We start from the raw sequence: 24905 nt of genomic DNA, 5'->3' as shown, positions 1-24905 counted from the left end.
GGCCGGTTATCAAGATTTAAGTGAGTTTGAACATGAGCAAGGGGACACAACATCTACAAGGTTGTGATGAGGTGGGGATTTTCCCATACGACCATTTCATGAGTGTACCATGATTATCAGGAATCCAGTAAAAGATCAGATCTCCAACACTGTTGCGGCTGGAAAAAGATCCTGCAAAAACAGGACCAATGACAACTGGAGAGAATCGTTTAGTGTGACAAAAGTGCAACCCTTCTGGAAATTGCTGCAGATTTCAATGCTGGGCCATTAACAAGTGTCAGTGTGTGAACCATTCAACGAAACATCATTGATATGGCCTTTCATTGCTGAAGCCCTTCTTGTGTACCCTTGATGACTGTATGAAGCAAAGCTTTATGCCTCGCCTGTGCCCATCAATACTGACACTGGACTTTTGATGACTGGAAACATGTTGCCTGGATGGAGGAGTCTTGTTACAAATTGTACTGAGCAGATGGACATGTATGGGTATGGAGACAACCTCATGAATCCATGGATCCTGCATGTCAGCAGGGGACTGTTCATGCTGGTGGAGGCTCTTTAATGGTGTGGGGCATGTGAAGTTAGAGTGATATGAGACCCGTGATTTATCTAGATATGACTCTGACAGGTGACATGTACGAAAGCATCCTGTCTGATCACCTACATCCATTCATGACCATTGTGCATTCCAATAGACTTGGGCAATTCCAGCAGGACATGCGACACCCCAAACATCTAGAATTGCTACAGAGTGGCTCCTGGAACACGGTTCTGAGTTTAAATACTTCCACTGGCCACCAAATTCGCCAAACATGAACATTATTGAGCATATCTGGGACGCCTTGCAAATGCTGTTCGGAAGAGATCTTCAGCCTCTCATACTCTTATGGATTTATGGGCAGTCCTGCAGGATTCATGGTGTCAATCCCCTCCAGCACTACTTCAGATATTAAAATTATAAACAGCCGACCAGTTGCAATGGATAAAGAAATTCTTTACCTAGGTTTTGACAAATATAAATTTGTCTTCTTCAGAAGGTAACCTAAGGGCAATGAACATCATAGCTTACATTAGAAAAGTATGAAACTTATAAGCCAAGAACAAATTTTAAGACAAATTAGAGAACTCTTGCATTACAGAAGTATGATAACAATGACTGGTACTGACAATTTTACATTACCATCGCCATTTTTACAATTGTCGGCATAGATTCATGTGTCAAAAATAAAATATAGCCCTAGAATTAAGGTTTGTCACGTTAATATAAAATAGCTCATGGATCTTGCAGAGCTCACAACTGACTGAGTGTAATTGGCGAGTGTAGTTACTCTGAAAACGGGGCAGGTGGCGCTCGTGCTGAGAAACATGTGCCAATTGGTGTACAAAGGCAACGTGTAAATTATCAGTATTAATAATGTCCTTAGGTAGAGTAACAATAAAAAAAGGAAGGAAATTAACACTCCCGTTATAACAGTATGGGAGCATTGGTACAAATAATATAGTTATACATCAAAAAAGGCAGGTGGCGCTTATGCCGACAAACTTACTCCCAGTGGCATATACAGCCAAAATATAAAAAATTACATTACTATATTAGTGAAGCCCACAAACGGTATACATGTCAGAACTTTAAAACTGGCAATAATATAGAGTGACGTAATTTTTTATATTTTGGCTGTAAATGCCACTGGGCATAAGTGCCACCTTCCTTTTTTTATGTATAACTATATTATTTGTACCAATGCTCCCATTCTGTTATAACTGGAGTGTTAATTTCCTTCCTTTTTTTATTGTTACTCTACATAAGGACGTTATTAATACTGATATTTTACACGTTGCCTTTGTACGCCAATTGGCACGTTTCTCAGCACGAGCGCCACCTGCCCTGTTTTCAGAGTAACTACGCTCGCCAGTTACACTCAGTCAGTTGCGAGCTCTGCAAGATCCATGAGCTATTTTATATTAACGTGACAAACCTTAATTCTAGGGCTATATTTTATTTTTGACACATGAATCTATGCCGACAATTGTAAAAATGGCGATGGTACATTAGTCCTTACTAATGTAAAATTGTCAGTACCAGTCATTGTTATCATACTTCTGTTATGCAAGAGTTCTCTAATTTGTCTTAAAATTTATTCTTGGCTTATAAGTTTCATACTTTTCTAATGTGAGCTATGATGTTCATTGCCCTTAGGTTACCTTCTGAAGAAGACAAATTTATATTTGTCAAAACCTAGGTAAAGAATTTCTTTATCCATTGCAACTGGCCAGGTGTTTATAATTTTATTACGTGAAACCATTGCTGTTGTGCAGCTATGTTTAAAATATTGAACTTCAGATATTAGTCGAGTCCGTGCCATGTCGTGCTGCGACACTTCTCCCTGCTCGTGGAGACCCTACATGATATTAGGCAGGTGTACCAGTTTCTTTGTCTTTTCAGTGTGTGTGTGTGTGTGTGTGTGTGTGTGTGTGTGTAATGTAAGATATATGAATTAGTATTTCATGCCAAAATGCTGATGCTGCTGTCTTCTACATATTCTCTGTTTTCCTGTCAGTGCTAAGTGGAGAACAAGAAATTGCAGAAAAATGAAATATATTAACAATGGTGCCTTTTATAATGTACTTTTAATGACATCTTTTGTGAAAATAAAAATTATGTTACACACACACACACACACACACACACACACACACACACACACACACACACACACACACACACACACAATGTGTCCAATGTCATTGTAAGAAATGATCCATGAACAAATAATAAAAGAAAGGAACAGTGGAATCAGTGGCATTACATTCACTATATTTTGCTTTATGAAGCCTCATTTATTGCACCATACAAATAGTCATAGTTTGACTGAACATGTTCATTCTTCCCAATTTGGATTCCATATTGGATAGATTTATCTTGCTCTATGACAAGTTTTGTAGATTTCTGGACTTTGCTTATGATCAGCCATTCACTAAGTGAACTGTGTTCCTGCACACTACACAAAACTTCCTGATTGTTCCTCTGCTTTGAACATCCTCATTTATATTAGTGATAATGTACCTTGTTTCTAGTTGCTCTTGAGTAGGATAGAAAGTTAATTTTATGATTGGAATAATAATAATAATAAACAAATTGATTGGAATTATTTGAATGTTTAATATAACACAATTGCAGTATGTGGTTCCACTTCCTTGATTATTGGTTACTGTGTCACATAAATGTGACTTGAGTTTTCATTCTGGATTTGAATGTAGTAGTCATGCTATGACTAATAGTGAAGATAGTATTGCAATTAAGTTCTCTTGTAGAATCGCAATATAAAACTGGCCACTCTACTCACCAATAAAAGCAAAAATTTGTATTTATATACATAAGTAATATTTAAATCTGAAATATTAATTGAAACGTTAAAAGTAAAATGTACTTGCTACTCCCAGAAAATAGATGTTCTTGGTAGATACTGCTTTTTAGTGACAACATTTTTGTGAGTCAGTGCTGGTCCTCAGATGTGAAATAAGCTGTATTCCCTCCTACATGTAATTCTTTAATGGAATAAAACTTTCATAACAACCTCTACAGAAAAAAAGAAGTTTACAGAGTTAATTTTCACTTGACTGATAAATCATACCAATCAGCAAATGATTCATTCATTCATTTATTGTGTTTTACATATTTGGTCAAAAGAACAGCTTTTTAGGATTATGGATCAAGTTAAGTTATGTGAAAGGTGATTTGTTCATCTCATTACATACAATTTTCAAATCACTTGATTTTATATATAGGAGACAAGTCAAGATTTACAATACGGACACTTCTAAACAGAAACACAGTAATTTACATTATTTTATATACATTTCTGAGATACTACTGCACAAATACAGACTATAGTTTCCAGTACATAAAATATAAAATATATAATTTTCTTTTTCAAACTGTGAAATGAATTCTCCATTAGAATAGTTAAGCTTTTTCACCAGAAAAGAAAGACCAATCTTTTCAGTGAACCAAGCTCCATGTTCAATTTATTACTGACTTTTATTTTATTGTAAAGTTTTAATCCCATACACTCTGGTCTTTGAGCATAGAGTTTGAAGCAACAGGTCAGAAGTTTACAATTTTATCTGCAGTGGATGCATTAGTTGTGGTGGAAGTGGAGAATGTGAAGTTTATGCTGATTTTTTTGTAATAAAAGCAACACTTAATATATGAGAAGAGAAAGAATAGGTAGTGTTTTTCGATTTTTAAGCAGATTGGCAACACACGTTCTTAATTATTTTCGTTTGTACTATTAGGAGCCTCATGACATTTGTTGAATTTCCTCAGAAGATTATGCCATAACAAATAATCAACTCAAAGCAGCAGTGATAGTATGTCTCTCCATTGTCTATGTGTGTGACACTTGACAAAATAGGCATTGCAAATGCTAAATTGTTCAGTTTATTTGCCAAGTAGTCGATGTGAACCTCCAGTTTAAATTTTCATCGAGATTTAGGGCTAATAACTTTATATGGTTTGCTTCTGCAATATCCTTATCATTGTAAGTTATTTTTATTTCACTCTGTTCTAAAGCTTTAGCTTCAAATTCCATCATTTTGGTTTTAGTCACATTGAGTTGAAGAACATTTTGACAGAACCAAGGGTCAAGTTTTTCTAAAGTACTTTGACACATTCTGGAATTCTTTCAGGCACACTATTTTCAATTAGAACTGATGTATCATTAGCACATAAAACTGAATGAATGTCAGTAGCACATGGTAGGTCTTTAGTGTAGGAAAGAATTAGATAGGGACCCAATATCAAACCTTGTGGGACTCCTTCAGAAATTGTTTTCCAGTATGAAAAATAGTTGCTTGAAGCTGAAGTTACAGGTACTGTTTGTTTCCTATCTGTTAAGTAAGAGTTGAGTCACTGTCAAGCAGTGTTCCAGATTCCACACATCTGTAATTTGTGGAGAAGTAAGGAATAGTTTGCAAATAGAATGCTTTTGTCACATTGTAGAATACTCCTGTGATTTTTTTACCCTAATCTAATGTGGAGCATATTTTTTGAGTAAACTCATTGATGGAATTTACATTCTTTTTCCCTGTCGGAATCCAAACTGGTTTGTAAATATTATGTCATTTATAGTAAGAAATTTTTGAATTTTTTGCCACAATCTTTTCAAACACTTTAGAGATGACCAGATAAGGTATATTTTCTGTGAATTCTTTTTTTATTAGTGTTTTTATTTTGACGTCTTTCAGCATTTTTGTAAAACATCCCGGCTCAAGAGATTAGTTTATAATAATCGACAGCACTTGTGAAATGATATCATATACACCCTTGATTTTTCGTCCCACCCAACTGAGGTTTTGTATTTTAAAGATAATATTTGATTTTCCACATCCCTTTGGGTGCTTTTTTCCAATTGTTGAAAGAAGTGATCTGGTTGTTTTCCAAGCTTATGAAATTTCCCTGTCTTGATAGGCTGCCACGTTTACATGTATTTTACTGAATTTAAGAAGAATTCTTTGAAGCATTTAACATCTGAACAGAGACTACAATAATATCTTCAAATTTAATTTTCGAAATATCATGACTTTTCACTTTAGAGAGATTAGTTTATAATAATTGATAGTGGTTGTGAAATGATATCATATAAACCCTTGATTACAGATGTATTTCATCCTACCCAGCTGAGGTTTTATATTTTAAAGACAATATTTGTTTTTCCACATCCCTTTGGGTGCTATTTTCAAATTGTTGAAAGGGTGTGATCTAGTTGTTTTCCAAGCTTATGAAATTCACCCTGTCTTTATAGGCTGCCATATTTACAAGTATTTTACTAAGTTTAAGAAGAATACTTTGAAGCACTTGACATCTGAAATGGGACTACAATTACATCATTTTCAAATTTAATTTTTGAAATATCATGACTTTTCAATTTGGTTCCTGATTCTCACTGAATAACTGACCAAATTGCCTTTGTCTCATTTCTGTGTTGGAGGATGGATGTATTATTTGCCATTTCTTAGCTGCAACTACAACTTTCATGAATACAGCTATATACTGCTCAACATACAAAATAAAATCAGGATTTATGTTTGATTTTAACTCATTGTGGATTTGTCTCTTTCTGGCATTAGATATTTTTATTCCTGGTGTAACCCATTTCAGTTTACTGCTTTCTCTCTTTTGCCAAGATCAGGAGAAAAATATTCATCAAACACACCTACAAAGCAATCAAGAACTTTTAGGTTCTGGTGCTTGAAGCAACAAGAGTCGAATGGTAGTTTGTAATAATAATAACAATGCAGTTCACTGATATACTGTTTTCTCTAGTACCTTTAGAAAAGTGTTCATTGAAACCAGATTTCTGATTTAACTTACGATGTTTGGTGGAATCTCTGATTTCAACTAACACATTACATTGACGTCTGTTGTGATTTTAACTTTTTTATTACCTTCTTGCTGAAGTTTTTCCAGGAGACATTGAAATGAACACTTTTGTTATAGCACACAAAGGATTCTATAGAATCTCTGTATTCAGATCACTTAACTCTACAGATCAATGCTCAAACACAGTCTCTTCATTTAAATAATTATTTTTTTCATAATTCATACCTCACCAAAGAATCAACAAGAACGCAAGAGCATCCATACTAAATACTAAATGACAACCAACTTTTAGAAACTCAATTAGTACAATATATTAACAGTTAATTATCACTATACTGTTTAATATTGTTTGTGCTTATTCTAGCTTCAAAGTAACCTACTAAATCAGGGAGAAAGTCACTACTCCAAAAACAGCTGCTATTTCCTCAGTTGTATTAAATAACTAATTTTGTCTTCTATTGATACTTTAATATTTACATGATTATATTACTATTTTTTTTCAATGAAAGTAGTTACCTACATCCATAATAACAAAGGTCAGTTTACAATATATTACTTATTGCATTTATCTTGTATAGCTAACGAGGAATGTTTTTACTTTTTACTCCATTAAAAATTTACACAGGAAAATAATGGTTGGTTGGTCGGTTGGTTTGGGGAAGGAGACCAGACAGCGAGGTCATCGGTCTCATCGGGTTAGGGAAGGACGGGGAAGGAAGTCGGCCGTGCCCTTTGAAAGGAACCATCCCGGCATTTCCTGGAGCGATTTATGGAAATCACGGAAAACCTAAATCAGGATGGCCGGACGCGGGATTGAACCGTCGTCCTCCTGAATGCGAGTCCAGTGCCTAACCACTGCGCCACCTCGATCGGTGGAAAATAATGAAAGATAATATAAATTCTGATTGTGTACAAATAATATTAAAAGTTCTAGAAAAAGTAACATTTCTTCAAACAAGTTCAAAGCAAAGCCCAAAATAACTATTTAAAAACAGATTATACCTATTAGCAAAAGAGGACAGCAGGATAGGCCCACAATAACCGTGCTCTACATTGAGATGACAATGTCATTTAATGTCATGAGGTATCTCCTAATATTGTGTTGTACCTCCTTCTGCCCAGCATAGTGCAGCGACTTGATGTGGAGAAATACTGGGCCATGCTGCCTCTGTAGCCATCCATAATTAGAAAGTCTTGCTGGTCCAGAATTTTGTGCACAAACTGGCTTTCATTTATGTCCTATAAAGGTTTGATGTGATTCACATCAGGTGACGTTGGTGCCCAAATCATCCATTGTCTAGAATGTTCTTCAAGTCAATCGCAAATAATTGTGGCCTGGTGACGTGGTGCACTATCATCCATGAAAATTCCATCATTGTTTGGGAACATAAAGTCCGTGATTGGCTGCAAATGGTCTCCATGTACCAAACATAACTATTTTCGTTAAATAATTGGTACAGTTGGACCAGAGGACCCAGTCCATTCTGTGTAAACACAACTCACATGATTATGAAGCAACCATCAACTAGCACAGTACCTTGTTGACAACCTTGGTCCATGGATTCATTGGGTCTGTGCCACACTCAAACCCTACCATCAGCTCTCACCAACTGAAATTGGGTCTCATCAGACCAGGCCATTGGTTACAAGTCATCTAGGGTCCAACCGATACAGTCACGATCCCAGGCAGGCGATGTTGTGCCATTAACAAAGGCACTCGCGTTGGTTGGTTGCTGCCATAACCCATTAATGCCAAATTTTGCCACACTGTCCTTACAGATTTGTTCATTGTACATCCCACATTGATTTCTGCAGTTATTTCATGCAGTGTTGCTTGTCTGTGAGCTCTGACAACTCTATGCAAACACCACTGCTCTTTGTCATTAAGTGAAGGTTGTCAGCCACTGTGTTGTCCGTGGTGAGAGTTAATGCCTGAAATTCTTGACACAGTCTTGACTATTTGGATCTCAAAATATGGAATTCACTAACAATTTCTGAAATGGAATGTCCCTTGTGGCTAGCTCCAATTACCATTCCATGTCCAAAATCTTAATTCCTATTGTGCAGCCATACTCACACCAGAAACCTTTCCATATGAATCACCTGAGTACAAATGATAGCTCCGCCAGCCACTTTCATACCTTGTGTACATGATGCTACCCCATCTGTATGTGTGCATAGTGCTAACCCAAGACTTGTGTCACCTCAGTGTATATCAGTCAGCTTTAGCTTCTGATGCCCTTTTTTTCAAAACTACACAATGTTTAATCCACTTTTTATCACTATTATGTATTTTTTTAGCCAATGTATTAGCTAGTTTAGTACATTTAGCGACCAAGGGAAGAAGAGTCACTGAGAATCAAATTTGATAATTGGTAATGACAAAATTTAAATACTAACAATATTATGAAAAGTTTAGATTGTTACTCACTGTAAAGAGGACACACAGAGTTGACAGGCACAACAAAAGACTGTTACATACTGAACTTGTGGCCAAAGTGTTCTTCAGAAAAGAAAAGAAGACATACACACACTCACACAAGTTAGTACACCTCACACAAACATGATTGCTCTCTCCAGCTGCTGCAGCCAGAATGTAATGGTGTCATGTTAACCAGAAGCAGCAATTTGGAGTGTGGTGGGAGGGAGCAGGGATAGCAGGGTACATGTGGGGGGTAGAGTAGTCAATGCTGGCTGTCGGAACATACAGGGACTAGATGGTGGCCAGCAAGACTGCCTGGCACAGTGATGGGAGGCTGTGGGGGATGGAGGGCATGATGGGAAAGGGGTAGTGTGTGTGGGGGGGGGGGGGGGTATATCAGCGGTATTTGCAGAGAGCAGAGCACAGTGAGGGTGTGAGGGCAGGGAACGTGAATTTGGAGGAGGCGATAAGATAGAGGGGGTGAAAGGTGTCGGGTTGGGAGTGTGAGGCAGTAGATTACTGTAAGTTAAGACCAGTATGATTTTGGAAGTGGAGATTTTGTTGTAATGATAACTCCCATCTGTGCAGCTCAGAGAACTGGTGGAGGAGAGGATCCAGATGGCCTGGGTTGTGAAGCAGCAATTGAAATCAAACATGTTATGTTCGGTTGCTTGTTGTATTACAGAGTTGTCCACTTTGCTCTTAGCAACAGTTTGGTGGTGGCCATTCATCATGGTAGATAGTTGGTTGGTAATCATACCAATATAAAAAGCTGTATGTTTTACTGACAACCAGAAAATCACTAGTCTGCCAACTGACATACTTCTGCAAAGCACTCCATGCAATGGGAAACATGTGCAGTTGATAACATTAGAATTCACAGTGGATACAACTGATGAGAAGTATTATTTTTATGCTGAGATTATTCCAGAGCTGAAATACCTGCACTAGGGAACTGGCATAATAGTAATGTAGGAAATGCTCTTGAATGGTGTAAACCATTTGTAAAGATGCTGTGACTTGTGTGCTGATATTAGTTATAATGTGTAGAAATAGCTTGGAAGAGATCAAACTGGGGTTCAGTTTATGTTTCAACCATAGTTGCATAGTAATATGGAATGCATTTATACGTAGTTGGGCAGCATGGGTGCTGCAGAGGTGGATCTGCCTGGCTTTAGTCATCTCTAATATATTGATTAGGTTGGACAGTCCCCCTTGCATAATTGTTAGTTCACAATCAATGCTTTTCAAGGTTTCTCATACTGGTGCTCCAGCCCTAGTCTAGTGTAGCTTTCTTACTGGTTAAGCATTGTAAATGGATATCTACTACTTGCCATGCCAGTGAAAAAAATGATCATTAGATCATTATTGGAATCTTACAGTGAGGAGATAGATGGTTCAATCTAACCTGTGTCCAACTAGCACTCCTTTCCTAAGGTCTTTTCATCAGGTGTGATCCTGTTCCTTTTGTGCCTCAAGAAGTAAGTAGTCAGCAGTGTCACATGATTGCAAGTGACGGATAGCCTACACCCTGGCCCCTTTCTTGGAAATGACGTCCGGTCGCACATCCAGTCTGTTGTGCACTCTCCCTATCCTCTTCCCTAATTTCAGGAATGTATGCATTCTTTGCCATACCCACTGACCTACTTACGTTGTAGACACCTCATACAGTCATCATTACAATACACTCCTATCCCACTCCCTAACTTTGAGCAAGTAGTAGATATCCATTTCTATTTCTGCCAGAGTCAGCACGGTCAATGGTAAATTGGCAAATGCATTTGACGATGCTCCTATTTACCCAGTCTTCCCATGTGAACTCCTGATTCCAGCTTGGTGTGTAGCAGGCAGCGCAGTGTAGTGTGCTATGCACTGGATTGTCTGGGATGCTATGAGATGGATGGATGGTCACACTTTTTAACCATCCCTTCTGACTTACACGCAAAACTACTCACTTAAAAATTCATGTTGTACAGTTAGTTAGTTTCTTTAGTTGTGTTGCCATCTTATTGACAAGAATTTGTAAATTGCTGAAAACTGTCAGAATTCAATTGTCTCATTACAGCTGTCACTTCTACAAGAATGAGCTCTCCTTCTTTCGTGAGCAACTTTAGCCCAACAATACTTTTCCATACAATCACACCCCCCGCCTCTGCCCTCTCACACTCTGCTGGTCCCCTCTTATGTTATTCTCATCTGTGGTCAATTTAATTGAATAATCAGTCTTATATTTATGACTTTGTGAGTCACATGTTTACTACATCTGCTTCGTTCCTGTGGCTACACCTAGCAAGCCACACAGGTAACAACTTAAACTTTTCTCGTTGCCCAGTGTATCCCTGTGATTATTTTGACTACTTCCCTCTAATACGATTCAGCTATACACGTTCCACATCCAGGCGAATCACTCGCATGTACGGATCTATGGAATACGCATACCAAATAAAAAATAAAATAAATAAAATCTGACGGATAGCTGCCCCTGACATAACATGTTATTATCAAGACACACCTCCCCCCCCCCCCCCACCCCACACCCCCACCCACTTGTGAGCATAATGTATCACTCAGCCTGGTTTTGCAGCTGTACTACTAGCTGTGGTGATAAATCTCTGAGTGCCTGTGCAAATTAATCAAGATGAGGTGCTATATTCTGGTTACTGTGTTGTCTATCATTGGAACGTGACCGATTCAGATCCAGCCATCCTCTTCTGGAGTATGTAATGTATAACTTGACATGCTCTACATCCCTGAGGGTTTTTATTCATGACAGGAATTGTGGAACACAATAAATGAATGAATCTTGACTTTAAAGAAGCTTTTGATTCAGTAGCAAATTGATGCTAGTTAAAAGAAATATGGTTGCATTTTAAATCTAGCCAGATTTGTGATGGGACTGAAGGCTTCTTAACATGCAAAAGGCAGCATGTTATCCTAGACAGAGTCATCCCACAGGTGCAGATGTAAATTCACATGTGTCACGGGTAAGTGTGATGGAGTAACTACTATGCATATCACATAGTAAAGATGAAACGAATAAACTTAGATGCTATCTTAGATTACTTGCAGAAGATGTAGCTACCTGTGAGGAAGCATTAACCATAAAGTTCCAGTATTTAATCACCTATTTATGAATGGAATGAGGAGAAATGCTGATTAAATTAAATAGAAAGTACTCTTTGCCATACAAGTTACATCACCTTCCCAGTCAAAGAAATGGACCTCTGTATAAAAGTTACATCATAATAAAATGCACACATCACTTACATTGGATTACTGTAATAAGAAAAGTTCTGGCAGAATGTAAATAATTTAGGAGTAAAGGAGACCACTCACCAAATAGTAGAAGCATTGAATCATCGACAGGCACATGCAGATCCATTGTCCCCACACCCTCTTGCCAACTGTTTCCCATCCCTCTGTCCTGTCCTGTCGCAATCCATGCTATCTTTTCATCATCATCGTGCACCATTCTTCACCAGCTCTGGTACCCATTGACTGCACACTCAGGTCATGTACCTGCCATGCTTCTCTCCTGCATTCCTAGCCACCACAACTGTTACCTCCCTTCTGGTCACTAGCTGCCCATCCCCAACTGCTCTTCCCTCTTCCTGCCTCTTTCTCCCTCAACCCACCTCATCAGACATAACTTCCATACCACCCTACTTCACACGTTGAATTGCAGCCCTGGCAATGTGCATCCAGCTGGCACCAATTCATGTGAAATCTAGCATGTTTTGATTCTCTTTTGCGTGTGCCTCTTGATAACTCAATGCTTCTGCTGTTTGGTGAATAGTCTCCTTTATTCCTAAATTATTTACAGTGAATTACAGAATTTGCATAATCAAGACAATAAATATAATAATATATGCGGAATGGGAAGTGAATGTTCAGTAAAAATAAATAAGTAATTTTTATTACTTTTAGGTAACTTCGCAGATGGAAAAGGAAGATCAAAAACAAGAAGATAAAATAAGACAGTTCTTCAGCAAAATTGCTGGTGATGACATGGAAGTGGACTGGAAAGATCTCAAGCAGTTATTGGATTATGTAATGGCAAATGGTAAGCATACAAGAAAGGATATGTAGATATAGACTTCACAGCGTAAAAATAATTTATTTTATTTCAGCATTGTTTCTCTCAGGTTTATTAACAATATAAAGGTTCATCTGTGGGCAGATTTCCACAGAGACTCTTGTGAAGAAAATCTTGATGTAATGTAGAAGAGATTGGTATCACCCAGACTTTTAGCTGTATAATAAATTTATGGAAAGTGACCATTACATTTTTTTCAGAACTGGTATGAGGCTACAGGCTCACCTACTTGCCAGAAGCATCCAGTCTGACTAAAGCAATAGCCATTCTACCCCAATGATTTCTTATGTATTCCCTACATTTTCTTTAGGGTAAATTCGTCTAAAAGACAGAGCTGAGAATAAATATACACTGAGTGACAAAAAAAGTGAAGCATCCAGAAGGGGAGAAGGAAATGTAATGAAACTTTATGGGGTGAGAGGGTATGTGATGTTATTTCAGTGCTTACAAAACTGAGTCAAATTAATAAAGAACTCGGCAGTATGAGGCCACTTATCAATATGACAGTACAACCCCTCTGTCCTGTATGCACACCTTAATTTTATTTGGAAGAATGTCATAGAGCTGTTATATCCCCCCCTGAGGCAAGCTGGCCCACAGTTTTTGTAACTGATCCTTGATATCCTGGTTCCTAGCCCTGAGATAGATTTGGTGTCCAAGCTGCTCTAGTACAATTTCTTGAGGACATATTTGGGGATCTGGCTGGCCAAGGGAGTACCTCAACATCATGAGGACAGCTCACACAGACATGTACCACATGTAGATGAGCATTGTTCTGTTGAAAAATGGCACCACAAAATTGTCACATGAGAGGTAACATGCAGACAATGTTTGTGATGTACCTTTGTCTGTCAGAGTTCTCTCAATTGTTTCCACCTGTGACCTGAAGCCATACCACTCCCCACACCATGATGTCAGGAGTAACACTGCTGTGCCTCAGCAAAACATGGGAAGAATGGAACCTTTCCCCAGGTCGCCACGATACTTGCTGTACACGCTAATCCAGAGTAGTGCAGAAACATAATTCATTGATGAACATAATGTGCCACCATTTGTCAGTGGTCCATGCTTCCTGATTAAGCACCACTCAAAATGCAGCCACTTCTGTTGCATTGTTAACAGCAGTCTGTGCATGGAACAGTAATTACATAGATGGCTGCTGCTAGTTTGTGACCAATGATGTGGAATGATACAAAATGTTGCAGGATGTCAGGAGCCCATTACTTGTTCTCAGATGTAAGGTGCAAACATCAAGGGTTTGAGATGGATTTGGTGCACAATAAGATGAGCCTTCTGTGTTGTAGTCAGACATGATTAATCAGAAACTTGGAAAGTATGCCTGTCCTCACATTCCTATGCTGTCCAGTGTCAGACCACTGTCACATCTGAATGCCCCACAAACTGCATGATTTGACCAACTACAATGATGGGTTGCCATAATAAAATTGAGTACACCCAAAAGATGCTTCTAAAATGTACAAAGCATGATTGCTGAGTGAGACAGGCTTAGAAAAAAGCAGGGAAAAAATTAATAATGAATGGAATATTTCTGTGAACATGGATAAATGCCTGAAAAAACTAACATCTAGGGAAAATACTATAAGTGCACTGGAAATATTATCCTAAAAATAATAATCCAGTATGGAACCAAAACACTGAGAATAGAAGAAACCTGAAAAATAGCTTACCGGATAATAACATGTGGGATATGTTGTGAGATCCAGCAGAGAGTCAATTTTTCCCCATCTTTTTTCTAGACCTGTGGTCTTCAGCAATGAAAGCAGATTCTGCCTGCATGCAAGTGATGGTCATTTGCATGTACAGTGTAGAATTGGTGAGCACAGTCTTGTAGAGTGCATTTGTCCAAAACACACTGGCTCCACCCAGGTCTTATGATTTGCGGTGCAATAAGCTACAAATCTTGTTCACCTTTGGTGTTTCTGGAGGAGACACTAACGGGTGCTCGATATGTGCAGAACATTGTTAGACCCATTCTTTTGCTGTTCTTGTGACAGGAAAGTGATACGTTGTTCCAACAGGATAATATTCACCCTACACTGTGCCCATGAAATGTAATGTGCTCTGCAAGGTGTGCTGTAATTTCCCCAACCAGCATGACCTCCAGACTTGTCTCCAATCGGGCACATGTGGGATATGGTGGGATGAGAAGTGACTCATGTGCCTCGATAACCAACTCTTACAGAATGATGTGAACAGGTTGAGTGAATTGCATAACATATCCAAAGGCAGTATTTGCCACCTGTACAATTGACTGGATGCCAGATTCAGTGTCTTTATTGTCACCTGTGAAGGTGAAATCACGTACTAATAAATTTTCAGCATAGGTCAATATCTGGTACCTCAGAATCACTTGTGCTTTTGCTCTGTAAATGTAATCATTTCATGTACTACACATCACTGTTGCAGCAATAAATCTTGAGTGAATGGGAAATCTCTAAAAGGATGTACTAACTTTTTTTCCAGCAGTGTATAATTTTGTTCATTAGACAAGCCTACAAAGATATTAGCAATGGTTGTTTGTCAGTAATTAGCTAAACTATTTGGGGAGTTTACAATAGGAATTAAATTGAACAATAGTGTTACTGACTAATAAAATCTTACTGGAAGAGATTTTAAGAAAATCTACATTAAAATCATCAGTACACATTAAATACGGTAGGCCAGTAGATTTATGAACAGATTAATAGTTACCTGCAGACACTCCGTACACACTTACTATTATGAAAGATTTATTATGAAATTCTACTTCTGTTGCACATGCTTTATATACTGCTCTAGGTGAAATTTATGAATGTCTATGTTCTTAAATGTATGACAGTTCCTGATGAATCTAGCAACCCCTCCTATCTCCGTTTCTCCTCCTATCTCCTCTACAAAAGTCAGATGCTAATCTAAATCCTGTAATACTTAACACATCTATAGTAGTGGTCACATGATGTTCAGAGAGGCATATTATGTAAGCTGGGTTTTATGTCTCTACTTCATCAATGCAGATAAGTAGTTTCTTAATTCAGTGATTGTCTTCAACAGAAACATTGCACCCAATAGTAAACAACCAAATACAGTACATTAGATTTGACTGCACAGACACATGAAGGTTCTACAAGAATATCAAAATACTTTGCTGAACTGACAGTATTACCATTAAACTATTTTCATGATCAATTATTAACTCAAGGATCATTTCCTGACAGACATAAATATACTGTAGTAACATCCATCTATAAAACTGGAGATAAGCAAACCACCTATAATTACAGATCTGTGTCACTCCTTCCTGCCTTTTTAAAAGTGTTTGAGATATTGCCCTATTATCAAACACTGACATTAACTGAATAGAACTTGTTAATTCCCTCTCAGTTTGGGTTTTGTTAAGGATTCTACACAGAGAACACAATAAAAGACCCTACAAAGGAAGTTCTTTCAGAGATAAACAAGATAAATATTATCCTGTTGGTACATTTTGTGATCTTGCCAAACGAAGGCTTTGATTGCATGGATCACAAAATTCTACATGGTAGACTAAAATGTTGCATTATTAAGGCATTCCTCTAGCGTGAATGGAGTCTTATTTTTGTAACAAAAAGCAGAGAGTCTCATTAACAGATTCAGTGCCAGGACGAAACTAATCTCAGAATGGAGGAAGATAGCATGTGCAGTGCTACAGGCTCAGTACTGGGTCCACTCTTGTTGCTGACCTGTACAAATGATCTTCCAATGATTTTACAGAGCAGTACAGAAACTCTAATGGTCACTGATGATACAATCATGCAAGTGATTTGCAGCGAACGGTTTAATTTTTAACCTCACAAAGACTCATATTATGCAATTTGAACCAGGAGTAATGAATGACCTTTAGCAATACAAGTAGACGCTAATGGTCACACATTAAATGAAACACACCATTTAAAATTTGTTGGGATCCAGTTGGATAACAACTTAAAATGGAGTCAATACTTGGATAAACTAATGAAGCAGCTCAGTTGAGCATGTTGCTTGCCTAAAGACAGAAGTATTGTCTATTTTCAGTTCTTGTTGTCTTATGGAATTATCTTCCAGGGGAGTGCACCTAAAGTAAACAAAATGTTTATCCAAAAGAAGCAAGCTGTAAGGATATTGTGTAAAGTAGATAACCATACATCTTGCAGAATCCTTTTTAAGGATTTGGAATTCTTACAATGATTTCCCAATACACTTACTCTTTAATGGGTTTTTTCATGCTGATGATACAATAGGTTACTGCTGAACTGTGATTTATACAGTCAGAATACAAGGCACAAAAATACTAGCCCAGATAGCTGAGCATGTTAATGGGTGTCTTCCAGGATTTGGGGAGGTGAACCTGTCCCGGACTGAGTCACAGATTAACAACAATGGCTGTAAGCTGGCCACCCTGGATGTAAATTTTAGGTGGTTTTCCACAGCTAGGTGAATACTGGGTTGATACCACATCCCACTTCAGATTCATGTTATGCAAACATATAGAAAATGCTTTCACACTTCAACATGTTATTACTCTGGATGCAGACAGATGGAGTACACCAATTCAGTCCTGAGAGTGGTGGCATAAGGAAAGTCATCCAACAAGTATGAGATAAACAGCAGTGACAGTATTATGAAAAGGATAGATTACTACTAACCTTATATCACAGATGCTGGGTAACACATAGACACAACAAAAAGACTGTCAAACAAGAAAGCTTTTGATCAAAAAGGCCTTCACTGAAATTAGACAACACACACACACACACACACACACACACACACACACACACACAAACACACACAGACTCACAATTGGAAACTGAAGTGCTGGCAGGGAATGTGGTTCAGTTTTACCAGTCCTGTTAGGGTGGCATGTGCAATCCTTTGTGGCTGGTCACCAGATGTGTGAAGAGTGTTGATTGTACATGGACAAGATTATGAGAGCAGTTATGATATTCAGAAGGCTCTGTAAGATCTTCTGCCTTCTAGGAAATGCACTGCTTGTCACTACAGACAGAAGACCAAGCAGTACAGAGGGACCTTTGTGGTGTGCAATGAGTGGCATCTTTTGTAGAGCAGGTATTATTGATGACTGGTGTGCTTAATGTGAAGGGAAGTTCTGTGTGTAGCCATTGCCTAAGAGGAAATCAGCATGTTGGAAGGTAGGATTCTGAGCTGGATATAGCATAGCCTCAGGAAAAAAGTAATGTAAATTAACTTATCGATATCCATCAACAATGGAAGTGATCTCTGTGCTCTTAGATGTGCAATAATTACTATCTCTGTATCATAGTATATAAGAAAAGGACATTTTGTTTCTTTGTCTTCTTCTTTGTCTTACTGGTCTTGTTGGTTCTGATGTCCTATCTGACGGTCACATAGAGATCACGGTCTGTAAATAATTAATATAATTATCTTTAGTGTTATTATCAATTTTGTCAAATATATATGCAATTATTTATGGTAGAATGTGTTTTCTGTTGGTAGCGAAAAGTACCTTCTCTGACCCATGATTCATTTACATAATAATTAAATATTGCCCTGGACATTTTGTGCAAGTCAATTGTTGTAGCGATGCCATTAATGATAAAATGATAAAAATGCTTTTAATAGTCATTTCTTGCAAGAAGTATTAAAAATAATAATCTTAATAAATACAGAATGGTGTCTTGTAATATTTTCCATTTCATTTTTTAGGCCAGAAGTACAGTTTTATGAAAAATAATTTTTATTAACGTATACGCTGCCATTGCACATAGGCACCTATACTGGAGCATGAAGCCTCACAGAAAAAGAAATAATTAAGCAGTTTATTTAACTGGTTTATCATGTAACATAAAAGAAAGATTATTTTTTTGAAATCCATCATGAGTAAGACGGCTGTCTTCATGTTGGAATACGTATGATATAACTGGTGATAGTGCCCTGAGAAACAATTAGCCATGGCTTTTAACCAACACAAAAGAGAATTTTTAACAAAACATTTTCATTTCCAATTATCAGAATAATTTATTTCATTCTCTTTTGAAAAAAGTTTATGTGGTATGGAGAAAACTAGGTAAATAACATGAGAGAGGAAGTGCTGGGAATCTAGGGACCTGAGAATACGGTGTCTCATTGTAAATCCATATCAATCCATGTTATAAGAGTGTGACAAGATTATGAGAAGACCATATAGCAGAGACGCTGAGTCGCAGATAGGCACAACAAAAAGACTCACAATTACAGCTTTCTGCCATTAAGGCCTTTGTCAACAATAGACACACATAGGGGCGCGCGCACTCCACACACACACACACACACACACACACACACACACACACACACACACACACACACACACAAAACTGCAGTCTCAGGCAACTGAAACCACAATGCGAGCAGCAGCACCAGTGCATGATGAGAGTGGTGATTGGGTGGGGGTAAGGAGGAGACTGGGGCGGGGAGGGGGAGGGATAGTATGGTGGGGATGGTGGTTAGTGCTGCAGGTTAGACAGAGGACAGGGGTGAGGTGGGGAGAGGGGGGTGGGGAAGTAGCGGAAAAGCAGAGAAATAAAAAGATGGTGTGGTGGTGGAATGACGGCTGTGTAGTGCTAGAATGGGAACGGGGAAGGGGCTGGATGGATGAGGACAGTAACAAATGAATGTTGAGGCCTGGAGGGCTGCAGGAACGTAGGATGTACTGTAGGGAGAGTACCCACCTGCACAATTCAGAAAAGCTGGTGTTGGTGGGAAGGATCCATATGGCACAGGCTGTGAAGCAGTCATTGAAATGAAGGATATCATGTTTGGCAGCATGTTCAGCAACAGGGTGGTCCACTTGTTTCTTGTCCACAGTTTGTCGGTAGCCACTCATGTAGACAGACAGCTTGTTGGTTGTCATGCCTACATAGAATGCAGCTCAGTGGTTGAGCTTAGCTTGTAGAACACATGGTTGGTTTCACAGGTAGCCCTGCCTGTGATGGGATAGGTGATGTTAGTGACTGGACTAGAGTAGGTAGTGGTAGGAGGATATATGGGACAGGTCTTGCATCTAGGTCTATTACAGGGGTATGAGCCATGAGGTGTGGGATTGGGAGCAGGGGTTGTGTAAGGATAAATGAGTATATTGTGTAGGTTTTGTGGACAGTGGAATACCTCTTTGGGAGGGGTGGAAAGGATACTGGGCAGGACATTTCTCATTTCTGGGCATGATGAGAGGTAATCGAAACCCTGGAGGAGAATGTAATTCAGTTGCTCCAGGCCTGGGTGGTACTGAGTTATGAGAGGAATGCTCCTCTGTGGCGGAATGGTGGACTTTGGGAAGTGGTGGGAGACTGGAAAGATACGGCACGGGAGATTTGTTTTAGCACAAGATTGGGAGGATAGTTATGGTCAGTGAAGGCTTCAGTGAGACCCCCAGTATATTTCGAGAGGGTCTGCTTGTCGCTGCAGATGTGATGACCACGAGTGGCTGGGTTGTATGGAAGGGACTTCTTGGTATGGAGTGGGTGGCAGCTGTCAAAGTGGAGGTATTGCTGGTGGTTAGTAGGTTTTATATGGATGAAGGTATGGATGTTGCCATCTTTGAGTTGGAGTTCAACATCTAGGAAGGTGGCTTGTTGGATTGAGTAGGACCAGGTGAAGCAAATGGGGGAGAAGTTGTTGAGGTTCTGGAGGAATGTGGATAGGGTGTCCTCACCTTTGATCCAGATAGCAATGATGTCATCAATGAATCTGAACCAGGTGAGGGGTTTAGAATTGTGGGTTTTGAGGAACAATTCCTCTAGATGGCTCATGTATAGGTTGGCATAGGATGGCACCATGTGGGTGCCCAAAGCTGTATCCTGGATTTGTTTGTAGGTAATGCCTTCAAAGGAGAAGTAATGGTGGGTGAGGCTATATTTGGTCATGGCAACTAGGAACGAGTTTGTTGGTTTGGAATCCGTTGGGATAGGTGACACGTCCAGTGACAGGCAACATTTCAAGTCATAAAGCTGCACAAACTATGGAGGAAATGGTTTGTTTTTTTGATGTAGGTTGGTTCACTGTAGTCAGTGAGTGGAACGTGTTGTCCACCTTCTTCTACCACACCTTTAGGAGTCTTTTCTGATCCCTTTCTCCTCTCTTCTTGCTTTATCTGTACAAACTATGGAGGAAATGGTTTGTTTTTTTGATGTGGGAAGGTTCACTGTAGTCAGTGAGTGGAATGTGTTTTCCACCTTCTTCTACCACACCTTTAGGAGTCTTTTCTGATCCCTTTCTCCTCTCTTCTTGCTTCATCTATGTCCCACTACTAACCCCTTGGAAAATCAATATAAATGCATGTCTGCTGCTCAACACTTCTCCTCTTATAAATAATAATTATTTTATTGTTATTGAATCTTTCCAGATGGTTGATTTGGCAGAACAAGTACTTAAAAACATTTATTGAAGTGGTATGGGAAGTGGTGTTCTGGATGTGGTAAACAAGTGAGCCCAGACTCAACAGAAAAATGATAAATTTAACAAGTTACACAAGACACATACTGGTATCCTTGACACATTCACTCTTTAAGTCAGAGGTTCATACTACAGTTATATAAGATATCAAAGCATAAATTAATAGTGCCACCTACAATAAGTGAAAAACTTATAAAATAATTTAAGGGTGCTAAGGATTAAATTAAAAAGTGAACAAGCACCAATAATTACATTAAACATTAACAACATTCAAAGGTGCTGCTGAGCATTAACACAGATTTTTTAAGGTACCCATAATGTTTCAGAATAATTTATCATTAAAAAAACTCATTTAAAAGCCTCAAGGGTGAACGTAATTCCAACGGGCATCCAGTGACATAGCTTAAATTGCCAAAATTCTCAGGCACTAATTGACAGTCTTGCCCCAGAAGATTGTGTTTCACATTCCATGTTGGTCCCAGCTAGCCATCCTGCTAAGCAGTTAGGTTTTAGAGCTCTAAACCAGAAAACGACAATGTTATAACACATACAAGCACCATTAAAACCAATTACAAATTATTTAGCAAAAATAATCAGTTATTATAAGACTTTTTATCAAACAACACATCTTCAAGCAATTGCCAGCTAGGGTGGTTTAAAGTGGACACCATTTATGGCAAAATACCACTCTGATGGTGCAATAACTTAACACAGGTAGATCACCTAAAGCACACCAAGTTAGCAATGACACTCCCTTAAAGAAATAAAATTAAACAATAGCGATGGGGCACTGGAACAACCACGAGGGCTGCCAAACTCAATGACCTTTAGTGTTGTTACCCATTACAGTAGTCAAGGGCTCACCATTAATTACTGTTAAAAGATGGTGATAACTGTCTTACAGCCTCATGGTAGGTAAACCTTGTTGAAGTACTCTTACGTTAAAATGAAAACCTGGATCCACCATATTCAGTGTGCCACAACAGTAATGAAGATGGACTGACAGAGGTGCAATTTTATACGTGTCTACCAATGTAGCCACCTTCAAGCAGGAAAACTTGCCACTTTCAAAATCTACTCTCTCCACTGTCTTGGGCCACCTTCATCTATTCCTGGCTGCCAGCAGACTGGTCCCCTCAGTGCTGTCCAACCCCTTCTCTTCCTTTCATGTTTGGGCAGTGTCTTCTCACCGACCAGCAGAAGTAGTGCATTCTCACAGAAAGCCAAAGAGCTCCAAGTCAAAGCACCACTGCCAATGTACAAAAATATATTAATACAAATGTACCACTTATCAAGAGCCATGGAACAGTGACAGAACCTTGTTATATTTAATATTTGGTATGTATGCACGCAGAATCCTGAATCTGGTGTCAAATCTCTACTAACTACATGCAGCTTTGACTAGTGATTGGACAGGCAACTAATTATGTACACAAGCTTGAAGCTTTATACTGAAAATTAACTATAGTTACAACTTTGCTCGTGTGAGCTGAAGTATTTGTGCATCTATTATCCAGACATAGTTCTCCTAAAGAATAACTCTCAGTGAACTCACATGAAAATGATGAACATTATTACAAATCCTTCTTATAAACAATGGATTTTGGATTGTTTGGGGGAAGAGACGAAACAGCGAGGTCTTCGGTCTCTTCGGATTAGGGAAGGATGGGGAAGGAAGTCGGCCGTGCCCTTTCAAAGGAACCATCTCAGCATTTGCCTGGAGCGATTTAGGGAAATTACAGAAAACCTAAATCAGGATGGCCGGACGCGAGATTGAACTGTTGTCCTCCCGTATGCGAGTCCAGTGTGCTACCACTGCGCCACCTCGCTCGGTTTATAAACAATGAGTGAGACAGTGTAACATAGCACATGGACCCATTCTCATTTCCTGTGCACCATTTCTGCCACAATGGACCGCTGGTCCATCTTTCTCCGCCAGTTCAAAAAAAGTATCCCTTTCCCTGGCTAAAACCCAGCCTGACATTCTATTTCTCAGATGCTGTCTAAACCATGGAATCCCTCCAAATGGCCTAACCATAAAAATTGCTTCCTCCAGATCACACCCCTCCTTTCACAATGACCTTCACCTTTTCAGATTCTGCCAGTCCCTGGTCCTCAAAAACCTGATACTACAGAATCACATCTCCACGGCACAGGAATCCCGTAACCATTTCTGCTCCCTCGGCAAGATTCTGCTGCTGTGCAATCCCTGCTCTATTCATCACATCTCTGAAATTGAGTCCATTGTTCTACAGCACCTGGAGCTGCATTCCAGATGCCACCCCTATAATTTATCCAACCTGCTAGAATCCTGCTGCCACCTCAGGTCACCACTATCCAAGCCCTATCCTACCCACAGTGTTCGTCCTTGTCCACCCCTCATAGCACCTAAACCCTACCTAGCTGAGCTTCTCAACGTACCACATCCACCAAAACTCTCAGCTCCACAGAAGTTTCAGTTCTATCCAAAGGCCTGACCTTTAGCCATACACCCAAATTTCACCATGCTGGACTTGTCAAAGACCTACTCTCCTTCTCCCCATTCCAGCAATTGAATACCACTGTCCATCATTGATTCTCCCCTCCCCCCCCCCCCCCCCCCCAATCCTAACTAACCACCCACTGGTCACCTTCAAGAAATTCATTACCTCCAACTTAGCATCACCATCCTTCCTCAGGTCCCTTCCTCAGAATAGCAAGCTTCCAGCAGAAGAAAGATTAGCCATACACAATCTCAAGACAAATACTTATGTAATCATCCTACCTGCAGTCTAAGGTTCCACCACTGTTTTCATGAATTGCGGTGACTACCTGACAGATGGCCTCCATCAATTGTCTGATTCCTCCACCTATAAACTCTGCCAGAGTGATTCCTTCCCAGAAGTCCAACACAACCTCCAATCCCGACTTAAGTTCTTAGGCCTTTCCCAGAACCTCTCCCCTGACTCCATTTCCCTCTTCACCCACATGACTACAATTCCGAAAATCCACAAACCCAACAATCCTGGACGCCCCACTGTGGCTGGTTATTGTGCCCCCTCTGAAAGAATTTCGGCCCTCATTGACCAACACTTCCAACCATTTGCCTGTAATCTAAGCTTCCATGTGGCTTAGGTAGTGAAGCAGCCATTAAGATCAAGCATGTTATGCTCAGTTGCATGTTGTGCCAGAGGGTGATCTACTTTGCTCTTGGCCACAGTAAGGACAACAGCCTTTAAAACCTCCAGTACAAATAGTGCAATACAAATGCACAGTGGTGTGCCACAAAAAATAAAAATTATTTCTTCATTTTCACTGTTTCATAAATCCCTGAGGGCATTCTTATTAGATCACTGCTTCTATTCAGTGACAGAATTCTTAAACTATGTTTACAACAGACTTGAAGCATGAATATGCAACAACTGCTGCTGCTGCTGCTAAAGCAAGATCAAATAGAATGAATTTATTGTGCCGTTAAAATAAATTTTGACATTATATATAACTTTGTGTGTGTGTGTGTTTGTGTGTGTGTGTGTGAGAGAGAGAGAGAGAGAGAGAGAGAGAGAGAGAGAGAGAGAGAGAGAGAGAGAAAGAGAGAG

The 24905-nt window shown here is 39.2% G+C and overlaps 1 protein-coding gene across 2 annotated transcripts in view; it reads left to right on the top strand.

Moving 5' to 3' along the window:
- LOC124607793 (calpain-A-like) overlaps positions 1 to 24905 on the top strand; it is a 241886-nt gene that overhangs the window by 187398 nt on the left and 29583 nt on the right. For both annotated transcript variants that reach the window (XM_047139935.1, XM_047139934.1), the window contains exon 12: positions 12732 to 12867. In XM_047139935.1, coding sequence (XP_046995891.1) covers positions 12732 to 12867 — 136 coding nt within the window. The remainder of the gene's footprint in view (positions 1 to 12731; positions 12868 to 24905) is intronic.

This window comes from Schistocerca americana, chromosome 1, assembly GCF_021461395.2.
Source record: "Schistocerca americana isolate TAMUIC-IGC-003095 chromosome 1, iqSchAmer2.1, whole genome shotgun sequence".
NCBI lineage: Eukaryota > Metazoa > Arthropoda > Insecta > Orthoptera > Acrididae > Schistocerca > Schistocerca americana.
This window is presented reverse-complemented; position numbering and strand designations above follow the sequence as displayed.